Source organism: Lucilia cuprina, chromosome 4, assembly GCF_022045245.1.
Source record: "Lucilia cuprina isolate Lc7/37 chromosome 4, ASM2204524v1, whole genome shotgun sequence".
Lineage (NCBI taxonomy): Eukaryota > Metazoa > Arthropoda > Insecta > Diptera > Calliphoridae > Lucilia > Lucilia cuprina.
In genome coordinates, this window is record NC_060952.1 from 14,339,406 (window position 1) to 14,362,796 (window position 23,391).

At 26.0% G+C, this 23,391-nt stretch overlaps 2 protein-coding genes across 2 annotated transcripts; both read right to left on the reverse strand.

Moving 5' to 3' along the window:
* Positions 1 to 17,598: 17,598 nt before the first annotated feature.
* On the reverse strand, positions 17,599 to 18,804 carry LOC111681551 (pheromone-binding protein-related protein 6-like). The gene is made up of 5 exons (XM_023443397.2): positions 18,743 to 18,804; positions 18,468 to 18,604; positions 18,196 to 18,271; positions 17,840 to 18,096; positions 17,599 to 17,772 (listed from the first exon to the last, which is right to left on the reverse strand). Exons 2-5 carry the CDS (start codon positions 18,573 to 18,575, stop codon positions 17,755 to 17,757), a joined length of 459 nt encoding a protein of 152 aa, XP_023299165.2. The 5' UTR covers positions 18,576 to 18,604; positions 18,743 to 18,804; the 3' UTR covers positions 17,599 to 17,754.
* A 1,100-nt stretch (positions 18,805 to 19,904) lies between these two features.
* On the reverse strand, positions 19,905 to 21,503 carry LOC111681579 (pheromone-binding protein-related protein 6-like). The gene is made up of 4 exons (XM_046949345.1): positions 21,323 to 21,503; positions 20,482 to 20,557; positions 20,138 to 20,394; positions 19,905 to 20,069 (listed from the first exon to the last, which is right to left on the reverse strand). The coding sequence occupies exons 1-4, from the start codon at positions 21,428 to 21,430 to the stop codon at positions 20,052 to 20,054; spliced, it is 459 nt and encodes a 152-aa protein (XP_046805301.1). The 5' UTR covers positions 21,431 to 21,503; the 3' UTR covers positions 19,905 to 20,051.
* Between the last annotated feature and the right edge of the window lie 1,888 nt (positions 21,504 to 23,391).

The following is a 23,391-nucleotide window of genomic DNA, read 5'->3' on the forward strand; positions in this document are numbered from 1 at the left end:
TACAATTCTGATTGCTTTTTTTAAATTTTAAGTATTTTATAGTTTTGTTTTTCATCTTCTACTAAATCATGCTTAACGTAGTTTTACGGTTGACCCATTCAAATGTCTAATAAATAATTTGTTACTTTCAAGTATTTCTGTATTGTAATTATATTTCATATTTCCCTAGAACTATGTATATTTGAATAATATATAGATTTCAAATTTTATTTTAATAAATATTTATTATTTATTATAGTTTTGTTGTTGTTTAAATGTATGACAAACACAAATTCTCTATTGTTGGGGCGGAGTTTCAATTAAACAACAAGTGTTTTAATGATGAGTTGTGATGGATTGAGTTACATATTAATTAAATGATATGCAATTTGTCAATTTTGCATTGGCACATTACAAAAATTTACGATATGATATTAATAAATATGATATTATTTAGATATCCATTGGAATTTATTAGCATAAATTTACCCTTATCGCTGCATATTGATGATTGCAGTTTAATATATTTTATTACTTAAGGGCTTTAGTTACTTCATAGGATATAAAAGCAACAAGGATAGAATAGACCTTGTTTATCATTAAATTTCAAATTAGAATTCATTAAAACATTTTGTGTTTTGTCCTTTGATTTTAAATAGGCTTTTCTTTAAAAGTTTTTATAAGTTATTTAACATTGGGAAAATATGATGATTTTAACATTTATGCTTATAATTTAATTAACACATTAATATTTTATTGCCCGTTATAATTTTCAAACACTTAGAGATTTCATTACAAATTTTTGAATTGTTAATTGTACTGACACCTGGCTATAAAAAAAGGTTATGAATCATTAAACAACTAAGGAAACCATCATTAAACGAGTGACATTAATGTCGTGATATTTAAGGTTCACATAAAAAAATGTTTACTTTATAATATTTTCAAGCAAAAATGTTAATAATAAGCAAAGTAAGCATAAATTTAAATAATATATTTAAAAATTATTTTTTTTCTGATGTGTCCAATCATATACTTGCAACTATTACATTATATCTAATGGTCAAAAGCAACGAGCCCTGGATATAGGCCTTTTAAGCGCCTATATACAATACAATCAAAAACAGGAATCAAAATTAACAGCTGCATAAGAATTAGGTATTCCAATAAGGACATTAAAATTCTCATACTTTAGTTTTATCATTTTGAAAATAAACTATGGCCAACATGAAATTATCATATTTTATGTACAATACTTTAAAATGTTTAATGGATTTATTTATAATTTATCTATCATTAAATTAAACAAGTAATCAATAATAAATACTTCAACTGCCTTTTTTATTGTCATTTTATATTCATAATATCATCTTGTACTCTTGCATATTTGAAGAGAAGAAAAAAAAAATGGTGAAATGTCTTTCTATATTGGATTCATCAAATATTTTAGGTATTCAAAAGATCTCATTAAAATGAAATTTTCATTTTATACTTGTAATTCGTAAAATTACAAAAATTTGCACTTAATTTCTTATGACTTCATATTTTTTCCAAGAACTCATGGCTTTTAAATTTTAGAAAGGGCGAGATCATGGAGACCAAATGAAATATTAAAACTTTTTTATTGTAAAATATTGTTAGACTTTTGTAAAACTTTATAATGTTTTTTTATACATTTTATTTTGTTGTATACGTCCTTACGCCAATACATATCAAAAATGATTTCCTCAATGAGGGCAATATTTATTATAACAACACAATATGCCTCATAATTTTCTCATATATTTTCATTATTATTTACCAATTTTTATTTGTGGATAATTTGAAAAATTGTGTGTGCGCGCTAAGGAAAATTGTTTTTTTACAATTGTATTTCATTTATGTAAAATTGTTAGGTTTTTCAAAACAAATTTGCTGTAGATGGATGTAAAAGCTGTAGTAGAAGTTTGATTTGGAGAATAAAACAACATCTGTTTTTTAGTAACATTTTGTAGGAAAAATTGAAAATCTGTAAATTTATGTTGTCGATGTGCGAGAAAAAAAAGAATTAAAAAGTACAATTGCTAACAAATCATAAAAAAATTATTGTGTATATTCATTTATTTGCTTGTGTTTGGAAAACTGAAAAGCACTTTTGGTTGTTTGAGTTACAATATTAAACATTATTAATATTCTATAAAATATAATACAAATAAAATTATTTATAATTGTTTTACTTAAAAAAATAAATATATACATAAAATTTGGTTATAAACATTGGTTTTATTCAATTTAATAGAAAATGTGCAATGTATTGAAAAATGTAAAGAGTTAAAACAAAAAAAAATTGTTCAAACAATATATTTTAAAAGAAAAAAGTCGTTATTAGAAATATATATGTTTTTTTCTCAAATCTCTACGTTATTTTTTAAAAATCTGTAATATTAAAAACTATATTACGCTATTTTACGAATGGAGTAAAACCTAATGTTTCATATTTTTTAAACAACAGGTTTATGTGAATATATATTTCATTGTGTTATTCTTTTGTGAGATTTGTGGTAAATTTCTTAATTTAAACGGTATTTTAAAGTTAATTGTTTACGCAAATATTAATTAAATTATGATAAATCATCAATAAAATAAATGTAATTATTAAGCTGGTCAATCAAACACATTATTAACCACGTAACAATAATATTTATGTATAAATGCCCATATTAAATATTAACTCAACAAATGAATGTTTGTATACAAAGCAGAAGCGGGTTGTTGTAGTGGGAACACTGACAATAAATTATATTAAGGGAAACTAGTTAGTTTTAGTCTAGTTATAGTCTAGTCATAGTCTAGTCATAATCTAGTCATAGTCTAGTCATAGTCTAGTCATAGTCTAGTCATAGTCTAGTCATAGTCTAGTCATAGTCTAGTCATAGTCTAGTCATAGTCTAGTCATAGTCTAGTCATAGTCTAGTCATAGTCTAGTCATAGTCTAGTCATAGTCTAGTCATAGTCTAGTCATAGTCTAGTCATAGTCTAGTCATAGTCTAGTCATAGTCTAGTCATAGATTTTTTAAATTACCTCTCACCTAAATGTAATATATAAATTTGTCCACAACACAGATTTAACAATAGCATAAACAAGTGATGCGTAAAATTAAATATTATTTACAAGCTATTAACTATAAATTTATGATGGTATAATTGAATGAGAAAAATTGCAACAAAACAAATGCAACAATTTTTATAGACATACTAATTGAGTTACAAACTTGGTCATTGTTATTGCATGCTGCCCACAAATGGCCCATATTAAAAAAGGCTAATAATTATAATAAACATATATTAACTAATATAAACTAATAATTCGATATAATTTATTAGATAGGTAATGAGATATTCTTATTAAATTGTAGGCAAATGTGTACAGTTTTTATACCATACACCACTTTAGTGGGGAGGGTATATTGGCTTTGTGCTGATGTTTGTAACATACAAAAATATTCGTCCTATACCCACCTTAAGGTATACCAATCGGCTTAGAATCATTTTCTGAGTCGATTAAACTATGTCCGTCCGTCTGGCTGGCTGGCTGTCCATGTAAACCTTGTGCGCAAGGTACATGTGAAATTTGGCATACACGCTTCTCTTAGCCCAAGGACGAAGCCTATTGAAAATGGTTAAAATCGGTCCATTCTTTCGACTAGCTCCCATACAACCGTACCCCCCAAATAGGGCCTTTTGGCTTATAATTAATTTAAATGATCTATTATGTTAACAAAAGTCGACAAAACTTAGTTTTATAGAACTTTAAATGACACTACCGATTTTTGTAATGATCGGGCTTCATTTGACCCTATCCCCCATACAAACTCTCCTTCAGAAAATGACTTAAAGGTCAAAATTCACTTACAAACACTAATAACACATTTAAATTCTACATAAATAATATTGAAGAAGACTTAACTCCCCCCACCAACATTTTTAAGGATAGGGCCATATTTTGCCCTACTCCCCTTTGAGCCCTCTTAAAAAATCTCCTTTTTGCCAAAAAAAGTAAAATATTCCGAAATAAAGTTAAAAAAACCAACCAAAGGCTTTATTTTTTAAAAATCCCCCTTTTCTAACATATATACTGACTGGTGTAGGGTATCATATGGTCCGCTACGCCCGACTATACATTTATACTTGTTAAAGCTATAAATATTTTTTAAAGAAATTTCTTGTAACCACTACAATGATTTTAATCAGTTAATTTTAAATTAAGTAATGAACACAATTATATATTTGGTATTATAATTCTACTTAAAAAATAACTGTAAAATTTTATATAAAAACACAGAATAATACTTGAAAACAAGTTTTTTTCGCTTCTTTGAAACATAATTTATATCAAATATAAATTCTTTATAAACCTACAATTAATCGGATATTATATGATACTGCTACACGTTAAAACAAATATGTTTCATATATTTCGTATCAGTTTTTTGGTTAACATAGCGTAACATTTACGTATAAATTGACATATCATGCGTAGTCTTTGGCACACATATCTAATAATTTTTCTAAATAAATAGCTACACTTTACAAGCATCATCGAAAAATGAACAACCCTCTCAACATACATACAATCAATATACATATATGTACATATGTATAAAACATTTTAGAACATCATTCTTCTGCATTTCCTCATCACTGAATTTTTTAATTGCCTCTGTCAATGGTTTCATCAAAATAAAAAAAGTAAATGATATTGAAATGGAACAATTTTAATTGACACATACATTGCATTAAACAAAAAAGTTGATAAAACATACAGAATAGTGGTGAATAATATATTCTCCAGGAATTTGTAAATTGACTTAGTACACGTTAGTGGATAATATTTTGTTGCAGTTGGATGTACATGTTAACATGTTATGTTTTTATTATGTATTATAGATTATGATCAATTTTGGATCGATAATCGTAAAAAAATGTATTACAATGTAAGTATGTTGAAGTAGTTATTTATCCTCTTAATGACCTTAGACTATGACTAGACTATGACTAGACTATGATTAGACTATGACTAGACTACTTATGACTGTAACTATGACTTGACTGTTTATTTATATAATAATACTTAATTATTTTAATATCACACTTTTGAAAAAATTAAATTATACAATTTTGTTTTAGTTTAAAATTTTCAACACTTTTTTAACGTGTTACTTTTTGTATCAGCTCATTAAGGCCAAACTTCAAAACCAACAAACTTTTTAATGAGAACTTAAAAAATTGCATTAAATATAAGATTTACACTATTACTCCCATAAAATATCAAAATACAAATCTTAATCAACGTCATTATCAATAGTGAAACGGACACTGAGTGGTAAAGAGTCACCAGCGTTAAACGAAATATCAAATATTTCCTACGTTATTATTTTTATTTCCATTTTCTTTAGTATCCTTTTTTCTGGGTTGTAATTCAAGGACATACCCTTATAATGAGAACAATAATATTGGTTTATAGCATTTTTCTGCTTAAAGCCACAATCTTTATGGTTCAAGCAGCAGAAAGTCAAAAAGTAAAACCACGTCATGATGATACTATAAGCATGCACTAATAATTTTGCTCTTTTTTTACTATTTATGTACATTAACAAATTTTTCGAGGAGTATTGAAATAATGGGTGTTAATTTGGAAAATTCTAATTTGATTGCGAATAGGTCAAATAGTTTATTTGTACAAGCAAGGTTATATTAAATTTGATCATCAGTTAGTATTTTATTTGTCAAAAAATCTGCGAAATCATACTTTGATACATACACTTTATCAATAATGACCCTTTAGCAACTGTAAAATAGTGATTTATATGTACTTTGATTGGAAAATATTTATTTCAATACTGTCATCAGTATATAAAAATGACATATTCACGTGCACTGACCACAAAAACTATGACCATCAAATACCACTATTAATATGTTGTCACAAGAACAGACTAAGTCGAAAATCATGGTTTTAGTAAAAATTATTGTATACCGAGAAGGGAAATATGGATTTTGGTTTTTGATAGAAGAACTTTGTGTCAATTATTTCGATTTTTTAAATTCGTAGTTAAGTCGATTTTGGTGGCATTGTATTTTAGCAGAAAAATACCAACCGTATTGGCATTACAAAACTTTATTTAGTTATTGAAAATGTTTAAAGAACACAATCTCCAGTCATTACTCCTATTGATATCATCGCAAGGAAAACTTTTGTAAGCAAGTAAGGTGTTTAAATGCTAAAATTTACTTACACAATGTCATTGGAGGCAAATACTTACCAAAATCGCTAACAAGTATTTATAAAAACTAGTTTATGTAATTGTTCGGAAAAACATATACAGCTTATATAGCTATTTTTATAATGGATTATACAGCATTTATATAACACATAAGACATTATAAGACTACTACTTTTTAATCAGTATGATTTCTAGCAATCGTTTTAATGTTTATTTTATATTTATGTACTTGATGACTTATTATAGGAAATTTATATGGAAAAAGTGTCAATAAAACAAAAATAAGCAATTGCTTATTATGAGTGTTTGTATTTAATTAAGTTGTCATAATTACATAAAACTATTAATAAAGAAGGCAACAAACATAACATTTGATTTTAAATACATTACATGTTATTAATAATACATTACATGTTATTACATTACATGTTATTAATTGCAAAAGGATTTGTTGAAGAGTTTTGCTGTTATAAGTGCAACTATATTTTAATTACTATTACCATTTAATTTAAATAATTAATGGATTATATATAAAACGATTTTCTTAAGATTTTTACAGGTTTTTATCAGTCTTGGTGTAACTTTTTGCTAAATAGTTATGATTTTCTCAGGCTCATATCTTGCAAGCCGTTCGGAATTTTTAATTATGCCAAGAGATGCTCCTGAGTAAACTTTTGTCATAAAAATCAAAAATTGTGAACACATAAAATAAAAAACTACATCTTCAAAATCGCAAAAAATCTAAATATTCAAAATGCTTCTCAATATTCGACGTATACTTAATGTCAGTAATACCAATAAATCATTAACGCGTATACGTACAGATGTTGTTAATTAAAGCAGCGTAATTTAATTATGAAAAACATTCTTCTAAAAGCAATTAATATGATTTTTTTTGATTTTATTTTCAAAATATGATCACTCTTCTTCCAAAAAGACACCGAGGCCCCAAATCTTTAGGGGCTCACAAAAAGTGAGTTTGGGCTAAACTGAGAGACAGGGGTTTTATGTCACGTAGTTGAGTACTTAACTGTTAATATTTTCATGACTTAAATTATAAACAGTGTAACTGTACAAAAAAACTGACTTCTCCATTAAATCAATTATACGTTTTATATATTAATTTAACATTTCTTATTATAACCTATATATTTTATTAAATTATTCGACTTTTGTAGCAAAATCAAATTTTATTTTTTTATATATTAAATGTCTAAGTCATAATATATAATTACAACTACTTAATAATAAAGTAAAGGTTATTCAATTTTATAGTGCATATATTTCATAAAAACACCCACTATGCTTTAAAAACGTACAAAATACTTAATATGAAAAATTCAACAAACATCTAATTAACTTCAAAAATAAAATTACATTTACAAGTGACAAATTAATTCTCGCTCAAAATATATCTAATTAACACTAAAAGTGTGAATTTGTCAATCTAAAACATGGTTACATACCATATAAAACGCTAACGTGGATACATTTATTTAATAATTTAAAAATATGTTTTTATAGTCTTTTTATTTAAATCAAAATAATAGTTAGCCCAATATAATATTTGGCTAAATACTGTTATTTTTTTTTTTGTTTTTTTTCGCATGTATAGTAAATATTTAAAAAAGTAATAATAGTTTACGAATAACCTAGTATTAAAAAAAGTTATAATTCCCCTATATTAACTTTATCTTTAGGGATTTTTTTGGTATTAAAGTGAAAGAAAAAATGTTTAGGAAAATAAATATTAGACTGTTACAGAAACATATATTTTCTAAGTTCGAGTTAAGTTCTACTTAGCTAACAGATTGTTTAAATAGTTATTGAATCGAAATCAAGTATCTCATTGTATTCATTCATAGCCATTACTACCAACGCAGTTACTTTTCACCATACAATCTTGTAACACTCTAATAAATAATAATTTAAGCTCACATTTATTAAAAAAAATACATGTCCCTTGATTAACACAGTAGATAATATTGGTCTGTAACTAAATCTGACTTTTTTTGATTTAATGTTTAACAAATTTTAAAAAGTAATTATCAGGACCAGCACTATGCCCGAGTTAAGTTAAAAGTGGATATTGTGTAAGTTTTTCGGGAGTAATATGGAGCAAAAACATTTTTTGTTGACTAATGTAATATAATCAGATCGAAAAAATAATGTTTTATGATCTTGAGTGAGAATTGGATCAAGTTTTTACAAATTTTCAAATAATTTTTATACAATTTTATAATAATACTCAACATTTCAAATATTTCATTGATAATACACTTTTTTAAGAGGGTTATATAGGAGAAATGGTCATTTATGGACCGATCCTCAAAATACTTTTTAGAGAGATATATTTGTTATTAAAAAAAGTTCGAATTATTTTTTTTTGTATTGTTCCTTTCCAGAATAAATTGTGTGTAAGTCGAGGGATAAGTTAAAAGGTAATGAAAAAAGTCTAATATGTTAAGCTGTATAATAATCACAATAATCTAAATTTTTATCACTAAATATATACTAATTAAATTAAATTAAGGTTAATATTCGTCTGAATATATAGTAATTTGGTCAAATAACAGTTTTTTCAATATAAATTCAATTTGCATGTCCAAGTTATAATAATACTTGTGAATAGGTATTTAAAAAAGAGTAATATTATTTGAAAGTGACACTAATTATACAGGTTAGTCATTATTTGTCGTCATATTAGAAACTGCATTGTTAGTATTTTTGAAGTATACAATTACTATATACGTATAGGTCAAACTGAGAACATTAAGCCTCCAATGAATTTATACTTAATTATTTTAGGTTAACAGAATCACTTACAAGTAATTGGTAAAATAAGTTAATATCATGTGAAATAACGTATACAGCTTCTGACTAATGAATTAGAAAGTATTTATGGAACACGTTATATACGAAAAATATGAAGCAGTCGTTGAGAAGCATGCTAATAGGTAAGTGGTTATAACTGCAAGTCATTTACAAGTTCTTGCACGGGCGTACTTAATGATGATTTAATTTGGCAACTTTTTTAGCCCTTTACTTTGTCGGAAAAATATCAAGGAAACTATATGTCTAAAGATGATTTCAAGAAAGATATTTGCAAGTTTTTCTTAATCATAAATATTCCAAATTATAAGCATTTGTACAAAAGTAAGTATTTCACAATAAATAGCAAAAAATACATTAAAATATTTCGAAATGAATTAAATTCCGCCATGAGCCCCCTGTGTAATATTTAAGTCACTAATTAAGGCCCAAACTTATACCACAAATACATGTAAATTTTTCTTATATTATTACAATTTTAATAGTCCTGTAATTAATTTATTTACATTAAAATATTGAATAAATTATATCGTTGACTCCCACTCTCTCAATTAAAAAAAAAAAAAAAAACAAATGTATTTCTTATCAAATTATATTCTATTTTTATAACTTTAATATTTTTATCGCTAAGGTACATATAATTGACGGACAAAACAGAACATATCTTATTAATTTTTAATCATTAAGGTGGTACAAACAACTCATTGACATTTATGACAACAACAAGGTTAACGTTGCAAAATAATAGAATTAAATTAGTACCTTAAGGGCGCAAATCTATAATTAAATAAGTGTTCATAACATGGGATACGTGCGATTTCACCTGCCCTCCTAAACTACATACAATACATAACAATCAGCCCATAATTGTATATATTAAATGAAAACAATATAGGTATGTATACGTATTAGTAACCTGCATTTCTTTGTATGTTTACTTCATGTAAATAAGTGTGTAAATATTAAAATACTTAGTTGTTTTATAACATATAGTTGAGTGTCTGGAGCTAATTCGATTCCTAAAACTGCAGGGTTTATAAATAAAGTAGTATGTAGCTATACACGCACGTAAATAAACAACTTGTACGTCACTCCGATACATGCTGTCTGCTGGCATATGATTGCACGACAAACTGTTTTCATTTACACAATTTAAATAGTCAAACAGCAATTTCATAATTGGAAAATATTTACTAAACTACGAGACCAGTTAGTAGAATTTTTCTAAAATTTAATGAAAAACATTTTTATATCATGGGAACTCTTAAATTTAATGAACATTGGATCACGTTTGACCTTTTGCACTAATATAATTTATATGTTTAAAACGAATCCGAAATTTCCCAACCAAATTGGTTCATAATTGATTTCTTATTAGGTCTCCTTCAAACAATTATTAAAATGCTGTTTTAAAAATACCAGTAAAGCGATAAAACTCGTACAAATAAACCAGTTTTACAGGAACCGAAATCTCTCAACTAAATTTTATGAGGATCTGTAAAGAATTGATCTTTTAAGAAACCCTTCGATTTATTTTTAAGTTAACATAAGTGAATTAATATGATTTTTTTCGAATGCCATAGGAAAGATTTTTTATTACTACCCAGAAAAAACATTTATTGAAATAATAACGAATTAAAATACTAATAAAACTCTTTTCACTACTTCTTCATTTGCATTTTAACTAATTAACCTTATAGGTAAGTACTTCCACGCTCACTTACAAATAGGGAGAAATCTAAGTACTTAAATAGAAGTTGTTGAGTAAGATTTTTTTTAATAAAAAAGAGCCAGCAAGAATGCGAACAACAACGGGCTTCTATATCAGATCAAAAGAGTAATTACTAGAATACTTCATAGTAATGTGGACGGTAAGATTTTATGATGGTACCAAGTTTTTGCTGGGTAGAAGTCTACCACGAATACATGTACATAAATACACACACATAATTTAAACTTATAAATTGTTTAGGTATACATTGTATGTATAAGTGCTTACTGTTCAATAATAGTTGTGTTCTTTAATGGTTTTATACTCACATGTCCCAGAAGGATACTTTCATATTAGTTTTTGACCAAACAAATAAATACACAAACAAATGTATACAAACTGTTTCATGAAAACATTATCTCTTCTGGTTGTATTCGTATACATGTTTGTAAGGATGTGAGGACATAAGGGACTCTAACGTCAAATTTAAGAACAAGTGCAATGAAATTAAATTCTAATTGTTACTATAATTAGAATAAGTAGTTAAAGAAGAAGATTCTGGCGAAATGTGAAAGATGGTACTATATAGGCGAATTTGATTAAATAAATATATAAATTATTGCATAAGTTTGTGTGTAATATAGTTCATAATTTGTATGTATATTAGGGTCATACTATTTTAAAGCTTCAAAATAATAAGTTGATTGCTCTTAGCTATAATGTTTGTTAAGTTTAAGGACTCCGTTTGTCAAAATGTTATTTCTTACTTGAGCTGGACTTAAAAATATTAAAATTTCAACCTACTTTAAATTTTATTGTTTTTTTCGAATCCTAGTTTTCAATAAAAAAAATGTAAAGAAGTTAATTATATCTGGGTTTTGATACCATACTAATATACATACATATTCTTCATTATATACATTAAAATACAAATATATGTGCATGAATATAAAGGTTATAAATTTTATACAATTCACATAGAATATGAAAAAGTACGCCAAGAAAGTATATCACTTTTTCTTGATCATTAAATAATGTTTCTACGGCAAATGCTATATAAAATTTTAAAATTTTGCATACATAATTGGAAATTTCTTTATATAAACATGTGCAAATAACGACCCTCAACTGGCTATCACGTAGGGCTTAATTTCGGTTATACCCTAATGTATATGTTAATGCTGTCCAAATACATATTTGTGTTGGAATAACGTTGACAATGAAACGATTATAAGATTATGATAAGTTTACCTTTCTAAAATTGACAAAATATTTTTTTCTATGATTGTTTTGTAAAGTATTTGTTATTTGAAATCCATCCATTTAAGTAGGTTTATATAAATGTAGAAGGGATCGTAACATGTCTTAATATAGTTTCAAGACTTTATATAAAGGAATAATGTTAAGATGGCGATAACTGAAGAGGGGTTCTGTTTAACTAACCATAATATTCATAATAAACAAATCATATAAGATCACAATGCAAAACAAGTATGAATGTATAATCGGGCATAGCCAACCATATAACAGCCAACACCGGTGAGTATATTAAAAATGTGGATTATTTTTAATATAAAAAGCATTTAATTTGTATTTACCTTAATTCCGGCATATTTTTACTTATTCTTGACAAAAAAAGTGTTTTGCTGGATCGGTTGAAAATTGGTCATAGATTTCATATCCATTTTCGAAAATCACTTAAACGCACATATTTTTTGTAAAATACAATTCAACATAAATACGTTGTTTTTCTATGAATTTTTTTCGGATAGGCCAGTAAGTGGCCATAAGTCCCATAAAAGATCCATTTCCATTTCACTAAAACCCATAAATAATAAAGCTTACGTGGTAAAGTTCAAAATTTCACGTGAAATTTTAAAAAGTTCAAAAAAAAAAATTTATGAAAATTTTATGGAAAAATGTTGCTGAATGCATGAAATAATGTAGACTATATTTAGTTCACGTGAAATTTTAAATAAAAGTTTATTTACAGGTCTTTAGTTATTGGAGACCATGTCCTGTCTAATATCCATTATATTACGCGATATTTCGTAATTTAGATGCCATTTTCATAAAAAGTTTTTTTTTACAAAAAAAAAATTACAAGATATTATTTTCCTTTTAATTTATTTTTCAATTTAAATTTGTCAAACAAAACATAAATATTTGTTTTTTTTTAACATATATAAGCAATAAAAACGACAAATTTTATTAAATCCCTAGCTAGATAACATTAAAACATTTAAATTTTTTCAAATGAAATTTTAAAAATTGATAAACATTTTTCACGACTTCAAACAGAATATCAGTCTTTAGACACAAATATGTTTGGTGTACATATGAATCACTCCGCGAAATTTTTTCCGGATAGGTGGAGAGTATTTAAGATTTAGCACATCCAAATAAAGCACTCTAACTTATTAATAATATATTGACATTTGCAAAAAAAAAAAATCTAGAGTTAACTATTCAATATTTGATTGATTGAAGTCATATATTGATTGAAGTCATATATTGATAAAGTAGTCATATATTAAATATAATTAACAATCCTTTATGTAAATACATAATTATGTAAGTTTCAGGCACTAACAATTGACAGGCTGTGCACAAATGTGAAAGTAACATTTCATTACATACAATTTTGACAGGTAGAAAACTTTCATATAAATTCCTAACTGATATATATATATATATATATATATTATATTATATATATATATATATATATATATAATTTATATATATATATATATATATATATATATTATATATATATATATATATATATATATATATAATATATATATATATATATATATATATATATATATATTATACATATATATATATATATATATATATATATATATATTATATATATATATATATATATATATATATATATATATATATATATATATAATTATATATATATATAAATTTCCTAACACAGCATTTAAACTACTACATGTAATCTTGATTACAAAGAAGTAGACAAATAACCTAGGGTAGACAGCGGACAGCTTTCTATCTCCAAATGTAATGAAACCAACTACATATATGTATATTGACATTACGGATGGAAACTCATTCCAATGTCCAATGTCGCGATTTGAAAATTTTATAATATGTTAAAATTTTCTAAAAATATTTACACATAATTGCTCATGACTCTGACACTGCCTAAAGTCCAACATAATTTTTGATTTCATATTAAGTCAAAGATATTGTCATTTAAATCCTGTAAATAAAATATTTTACTTCTGAAAGGTTAAACGTCAATTTTCATTGTATGTAGTTCAATGTCAAATAGGTTAGATAGCTCCGTGTTTAGCTTATACAAAACTAGCTTAGGTCGAATTTTATCGGTCTAGTAGAAGTATGAAATTTGGCAAAAAATGGCTTTCATGCTTGAAACAACGAATTTATGAATGTTTTAATCTTTTTACGCCATATTTCGGGGGGTGCATTTGTATGGTGGCTATGTGAAATCGTTGACCGATTTTGCCTATTTTCAATACCAAAAATTTTTGATTAATAGAAAATATTTTGGGAAATTTTCATTTCCTTATCTCTCTCGTGACAACAACATACAGACGGACATGACTAAATCGTCTTAGAATCTTACCAGGTCCCAGATTATATAATATATGGGGTCCACGAATAATATTTCGATGTTTTACATACGGCAAAAGCAATTTAAATATGTTGTACGTGCAAATTATTTAGGGCAACTAAGTCTTTTTGAAAATTTATTTTGTACCACTCTTGACTAAAGTGTTAACTGTGATTTTAAGATCTATACTATAGTCTAATTTTGTTCACTAAAATATTTTTGGTGGGAAATAAAAGCGACCGCAACTTTTAATTTTTTTCGCTCTAGGGCCTTTAGTTTAGCTTGAAAATGGAGTTTTATGTTTTCACTCAAAATTAAATTTATGGTGGAAAATGAAAGTGATCACAGATTTTATTTTTTTTTGCCCTAGGGCCTTTAGTTTAGCCATAAAATGGACTTTTATATTTTCATTCAGAAAATGGACTTTTATATTTTCAAATCAAAAATTGATTTTTGGTGGAAAATAAAAGTGATCACAGATTTTAAATATTTTTGCCTTAGCTCATTTAGTTTAGCCAGAAAATGGAATTTTATACTTTAACGAAAAAATCAATTATAGTTGGGAAAAAAAGTGATCACAAATTTTAACTCTTTTGTCCCTAGAGCCAATTTGGTCACTCAAAAATCCATTTTTGGTGAAAAAAGGTGATCACAGATTTTTGTTATTTTGCCCTAGCTCATTTAATTTAGCTAGAAAGTGGACATTTATAATTTTTGGTGTGAAATAAAAATGATCACAGATTTTAACTCTTTTTGTCCCAGCTGCTTAAGTTTAGCCAGAAAATGGACTTTTATATTTTCCCTCAAAAATCAATTTTTGTTTTGAAATAAAAGTGATCACAGATTTCAACTCTTTTTGCCCTAGTATTTTTATCTTAACCAAAAAATGGACTTTTATATTTTCACTCAGAAATCGATGTTTTTTGGGAAATAAAAGCTATCACAGATTATAACTCTTTTGGCCCATGTTTTTACTTAGAAATTGATTTCTGGTGGGATATAAAAGTGGTCACGGATTTTAACTTATTGGCCCTAGCTCTTTTTGTTTGGTCAGATGGACTTATATGTTTTAACTCTAGAAAAATTGATTTTTTTGGATAAAGGCGCTAGGGCAAAAATTGTTAAAATCTGTGATCACAATTGTAATATGTAATATTCTATATTTTTATTAATGGTCACTACTATATATTAGTTATATATAATTATATATAATTATATATGTTCATAGTAGTTACTAATCTCTATTTAATAAAAATATTATGTTATGTAGCTTTTTTTAATTTAGTCGATTATTCTTATTTTTTGTCAATTGTATAGTTAAGTCTGAAAAGTGTGAAGTAGTATAGTTTATAACCTAAGCCTGTTATATGCCAAGCTATTGTTTATATCTATGTTGAATAATTGAAATTAAAAGCCGGTATTTATATACAAACGGAATTTAACGCACTCACACTTATATACATACGTTCGTTAAAATAAACACTTAAGAAGATATGATGTTTTTATGAAATTATATTTTTGATGCTTTTGGTTTTCTATTTATAACATTTTAAAGCTAGTTTTTATATACATAAATTAATTTTCGTGTTTTTTTTTTTGTTAAATATCTATAAAATGCATAATAATAAAAAAAGAACAAAACTTTATAGCCAACATTTAATTTAAGAATAATTAAAAAAATCAAATGTGTCATAAATTGTGGTTTAAACAGCGTCAGATATTTATAAAAATATTTCTTTGCAGGCTATGCATTCAAATATCTTTAGCATTTATTTCTTTTGTATATAATTTTTTAAAAGTTATAACTGGCATTTTAATGCATATTTTCCATGATCCAAATTTAAAATTTAGCTAAAATATTTTGTCACATTTGTTAAAACATTTTGTTTTACAAATTCATTACTATTCAATTTTTGAGAAATAAATAAAATTCAAACATAAAATGATTTTTAAATTATCTATAACAAACAATAATAACATACAACAATTACTATTTAAGCATAACAATGATATACTATGTAGAAAGAACACACCTACATAAACATGCAGACAGACGAAAACATGAAGAGACAAACATGCATTAAACCATACCTCCTCTCAAACATTTAATGTCTATGATCACTTGTAGCCATACTTGACACACTTGTGGAATAATCAAATGTCCATATTTGTATACATGAGATTTTATAACATTTTGTTATTTTTCAACAATCTAGGCAAATAATACAACAACTTGTCAGTGTATAGTTGATTTAGAAAAAAAAAGAGATAAATGAAAAAAAAAAAACTAGAAAAGTTTAACATAAAAATCTGCATAATTGTTGTTTGTCTGAAGTTGTGTTTTTATAGGCCATGCTGTTCATTTTACCAATTCTGCTTTTCCAACCCTCCAATTGTTTTGTTTTTGAGTTTTGTGTTTTAAATGCTAGTTGGTCTGTTATGTTATTTTACTTTAAACTAACAATCGTTTATCAGAAAAGGAATTTTTTATTCCATATGTCGAAAGTTGTGACGCCTAATGCAACAACTGACCAGGAGTAACTTCATATCTTCACATTTTATTGTATGAAATTTAACTTTGCCATTTTCCCTAACAAAGAAAACACAACAAAATTTATCAGTTTATGTTTCTGATGTTATTGGCATGTAGCTTTTTATGGTATTTGATATGAAACAAATGTATTTGGATATACATGTATGTATGTGTTAATGTTAGGTAATATGTAGTACATTCATATAGTATATGATATGCAAAATAGTCATTGCAGCATTGTCAATACCAAAAATTACATATGTAAATTACATATAGTAAAACTCTATTGCTACCAAAATATGAATTCAATGTAAAACTACGAAATGCATAAAAATGTAACAGAAATTTGGAGACAAAAAAACAAACTCAGTTAACTTGACCATAAAACAAGCCATTACCATTCAAATGAAATTCAAAAATTCTTTGTTTCATAAATATTAGTTTTCAAAAATCTATTGACCGAATTGCTAAGATATTATGAAAATGTTTGTTTTAATAATTTTTTTTTGAAAAATTATTTTTTTAAATGTTATTAGAACCAGTAAGACAGCTACATTTGGCAGACTAGTCTGTAGTCTAGGCTATATTTAGTCTATAGTCTAGTCTATAATCTAGTCTATTGTAGAATTGAAATACAGAATGGAGTTGAATATTTGCTTTATTATTTTCTTTTAAACTTTTTGTAATTTTGTTTTGATTAAATCAAAATCCTAATAAAATAGAAATTACATACAACTTAAATTTAATTTATATGTCTGTTCAGTATCTGATTAGTAAGATCATTAAATTGTTAAAATTGTGATCAAAGTCTCTCAACTTAGGGCAAAAAATAGTGCTGAAATAATGTTGAATGTAAAGTTATATAAAATTGTTAATAATTTTATGACTTTTAAAGAACATACCTCTGGATCTGCTTTTTTCCAACATTGATGGAACCACCACGCCTTGTGGCACAAAGTATCACCCTCTGGATGTACACAATTCTCTGAAGCCTTCACTAGCACATCTTTGATAGTGTGAGGTATAGCTTGGAATAATGTCTCCAAGTGGACATCACCATTAGGATCAACGACATCAAATTCATGGAACAAGCAATACATGTAACACTTTAAAGCCTCATCTTCATGAATTTGTCCATCACTGAATTCCTTTATAGCCTCTGGTATAGAACAGCATATGAAAATAAATAATAATAATCATAAAAATAATAATTGTTAGGGAACTGAACAATTTAAATAATATTGCTTGTAACTCAAACCTTCTGTTACACCAGTTTTTTCTACACAAATATCATGGAATGGCTTTGCTATCTTCAAGAGTGATGATGGAGGCCACTGAAAAGTATATAATTATAAATGAAATAAACAAATAAAACTAAAGACAGCTATTATTGATGATACTTTTGGATAATATATTTATACACTATTTATAATATTTTTATAACATAGTTACTAAATTAGTTGTTATAATCCGATTCTTTTCAAAATTTTAAAATAAATATGAAAATGTATGAGTATGAGAAGTACTTACATCAGCATCACGTCTCGGTTGCTGTGCATGCGACCACGTTAACATTAAGGAGAGAAAAATTAAAAATTTGTGGAACCATTGGTAACGATGATATTCCAGAAAAGCCATTGCCTTCACAAACGTTTTTCAATTATTTTCTAAAAAGATACAAGAATTTTATTCGAATTTTTTCCAGTGAAGTTATTTAATTACATATATCTTAAATGATAATAAATTATATCCTTTGATTTTAAATTGAAAATTAAAATCCTTATTTGTGAATTAATTTAACATACCTTTATTGAATTTACTTTTTATATACTGTTGCTATTTCTATAGGATATATACTTATTCGTTAACTTGGTCAAAACGTTTGTGTGGAAAACTCACCAAGAGTTTTTCAGTTTTTATAGATTTTATCTTCTGTGGGATTATATTGTTTATTTACTACAAAACTGGTATAAGTTAAAAAACTTAAGTTTCATCGTATAAAATACCTCCATGCCCATGAGTAATTAAAACGTGTAGGAAAGTATAGCCGGACAGACGGACATGTCTTAATCGACTCCAAAAATGGTTCTGAATGGGTATACTTTTATATTTACATCCCAGGAAAATTGTAGAACTTGTACTGAAAACAAATAGTTCTACAACGAATGCAAACACAACCACATCAGATTCTAAAACAATACCCTTGAAACTAGTGGTTTCGTCATTACTTCTGGAACCCGTTTCTTGGATCATATATTGCTACTACACTAGTTCAGTGGAATAAAAGCATATTTATATGTTTTTGTACATAAAAATTAAACAATTAACAATGAAGCTACATGTTGAAGTATTCATTGTTTTCTATATTTTTTTTGCTTGTTTAGGAATTTTGCTGCTTTAAAAACAGAAGGAAAGATAAGTGTTTGTATATCACCTTTTTTCACTTTTTCCTTATTTTTGAAGGGGGAAAATTCCCTTTTTTCCCATCTCCATGGATCCACGCCTGGTTTAGTTAGCAACTCAAAATTTTGAGTTATGACAAGATTGCAGAAAATAAAATATAAACTTTTGTGCCTAACTTATTTTTAATTTTTTTATTGTTTATTAACATTTGAATTATAATTAAAAAAAATGCACTTTACTTTTCTTGCTGATTCATGTAGAATATTTTTTATTTAATTTTAAGAAATAAAGCATGTAATGGGGCGTTTGTGATATTTTTCTTTAGATTTCTTAATTGCACATCCCGTATTCAATATAAACAAATATTTTTTTAGGCCCAAAATCGCAGTCACCGGTTAACGTAAAATGAATTATTTGTATGAAAATTTTCACTATTTCTTTGCGATAAAAAAACGCAAGAATAGAATTTCATACAAACATGGATTTTTGGAATAATGATATCTTAGTTGAGAATGTTGTACAACTGACCAAATTTATCTAGAATCTGTATAACTAAATTGAATAAGACATTTTTTATAGTTTATTTCTATATTGCTCAAAAAACAAAATAATAATAATATAATTGACTTAAATCTAAAAGTTTAAATTCAACATATTCCGTTCAAAAATCATCAATAAATTCCTAAAATTAAAATCATAGACTTTTTCATTTTAGGGCAAAAAATAGTGCTGAAAATATGTACAAATTACAATTATAAGCGTCAAAATGTGTTAATTAAAATAAAATATAAACTTACCACCGGATCTGCCTTTTTCCAACATTGATGGAACCACCAAGCCTTGTGACACAAAGTATCACCCTCTGGATGTACACAATTCTCAGAAGCTTTTATAAGCAATTCTTTCACAGTATTAGGTATAGTATTAAATAATGTTTCCAAATGTACATCGCCATTTTCATCAACCACATCAATTTCATGGAATAAACAATTCATATAACATTTTAAAGCTTCATCTTCATGAATTTCGCCATCACTGAATTCCTTGATGGCTTCTGTAAAATTAAAAAAGTATCAAATTATATTAAAATTTGACGAATTTTCTGGAATTTGTTAAAATTGTATAATTTTTTAAAACAAACCTTCAGTAACACCGGTTTTTTCTACGCAAATATCATGAAATGGTTTTGCCATCTTTAAAATTGATGATGGAGGCCACTGAATGAAAAAAGAGTAAAAATATTAAAAAATTTGATTTAACAAGTAAAATATAAAATTGTCACTTTGATTCTTTTTAGAAGGTTTATGTCCAATACAACTTGAACATTATTGAAATTTTGAAATTTCTTACAAACAGTAAGTCAATTCAATTGTTAAATTCAGCAATGCCGAATGTTATAGATCCACCATCAAATCATGTTGCATATATTTTGAGTGCTATCCATTTGTTAAAGCAATTTCTTGGTGTTTAAAGTTATTTCCTTAGGCGGGCCGTCTTTGGGAAGTAGAGCCAATTATAAACTAACCCATCCTTAAAAATTTTATCACACAGATTTTCGTTTTGATAAAACTGTTTTATGTCAAATTTGGTTTCTTTGCTGGTAATTTGAAGCCATTTATGAGCTAGTCGACGATCGTCATAAAATTTCACGAAAACATTTTGGTTTCTATATAAATTGTTTATGTCAATTTCATTGCAACAATTTTTTAAGTCAGTTATCTGCGTTATAGTAATTTGGTACGGAGGATATTATAGGGGCTAGCTAAATAAATTCCATTAACTTTTAATATTTGTAAAAAATTTCTGCTCATTAGCTTGTCCCGTTTGACATTCAATTGAAAGGCAGGCGGACTGACATTTCTTATAAGGATCCCGAATATATTTCGATGTGTTATAAAAGAATCACAAAAACAATATACCATCATTTTTGATGGTGGCTATACAAATACTTAAGAATAGTTACTTATATGTATAATATTTACATCAGCATCACGTCTTGGTTGTTGTGCATGCATTCCTGTTACCATCAACGTCATGACAACTAAAGTTGTTTGGACCAAATAAAATTGGTAAAATACTTTATAATTCATTTCTCTCTCCGTTACAGGTTTTCTTTTTTCAATGGTATTTATAAAAGATTCTACAATAAATACATAAATTTAGTTTAAATATGTTTTAAATAACATAAATATATTTTACAGATTTTTAACACATGTTTATATGGTTTTATCAAAATTTTAAAATGTTTATTATTTTCGGCGAATGATCCTTTTTTTGTTGTAAACGTAAAAATTAAAATTTTTAATTTCGAAATATAATAATAATATCATAAAATTTAGGAATAATGACATAGAATTCTATGAAGATTGGATGCTATTTATCCTATACTTCATTCTAGTAATGAAGTTTTTAATTCGTAAAGTGAAGTTTTCTGGAATTTTCTAAGTTAAATTTTTTTAATTATACATCTGATCTTTGTTTTACTTTGTTATAGCCACTTGGCGGTTTATATTAAATTCGTGTTGATGCATTTCGTGAAAGCAACAGAGAATATAAATTAAAACTTCAAATAAATATGTATGTATAATATATTATGTTTTTTTTTACATTTTATCAAATTTTTAACTTTTTTGATATGATTAAAATTAATTTCTAATTTCAAAATTTTCAAATGAGCAACACATCAATTAAGATAAACTTTTGACCGTACTTTAAGGGTATTAAAATCCTAGAAATGTAAGATAAGCCAAAATATATACTAAATGGCAAACTTTTCGTTGACTTACTTATTAAACCGGTTAAAACGTCTGAGTGTACATTTTTAAAGTGTTTTTCAATTTTTATAGATTTTTTTTCAATTTTTTAGAAATTTTTATAGATTTTTTTGTTCTGTTTAATTTTATTGTTTGTTTGGCATAACTGAAAGTATTCCTCAATTTTGACAGTTTCTAAAAACAATAAAGTATTAATTAAAAAATTAACACTTTATTATATATTTCATGGTGTATGTGAGTAGTATTTTTTTATATATACATATTTATGTATGTGCTTATTTTGCTGATGTGCATGTCATTTTTTACTGATGTCATGTTAATAGTGTTTAAAAATTCATTAAAATGTATATCTGTAGACACAAATAAAAGGGACTAACATGAAAATTATTGTTTTAAGAAAATTTTCAGCTTTGCATATAAACTATCTTAAAAAATCATCAATATTTTTATGAAAATTACTTAAGGTTTGTATATGAATGCTTTGGCAAATACATATTTAAGTATTTCAGTTATAAGATTGTTATGTAAATGAAGAGTATAATTAAATTTGTTAAAAAGAACGACTTAGTATATTTTGTTTTTGTGCACACATGTAACTTATTTATATACATACATATACACAAATGTACGTGTGAGATTTTCATTAAAAAAATTGTGCAATTATCACTTGTTGTTTTTTTGCATTTTAACAATGAATAATTTTTCCGTGACATTTTCGGAGTAAATCAATTTTGATTTTGTCTTATCTTGCTGATTCATGCCTTTTTTCTACATAGTTTAAAGAAATTAAACATGTAATGGGGCGTTTTTTTTCTATTCTCTATAGACCTCTAAATTACACACCATGTTTCATTAATGTAAAATGTCATTGTTTTAATAATAATTACTTAATCAGTTTTAATTTGTCTGATGTATTCGCTATAGATGTTTCGATTCATTTATTATTTTAATTACTTTTGATATAGGGATAAATGTTTAATATACATCCCAACAAACCCCAATAATTTTCTTAATTTTTTATTTTTTTTTAAATTTGAGAATAAAAATATTGTTTATCTATACTATCAATTGATTGCATATTCCCTTGATATTTTGTTTGTACCAAAAGATTATTATTAATTTCTAAGAAGATTTAAACAAGTCCGTCTGTCCGCGTGTGTTTGTTGATAATGTGAATGGACCATCAAAGTTTTGATGAAAATTAATGCTGCAATTTAATAGAGAGGCTTAAATGCGCGCTTACGATACGAATTAAAAATAAAAAATTTAAAATCAAA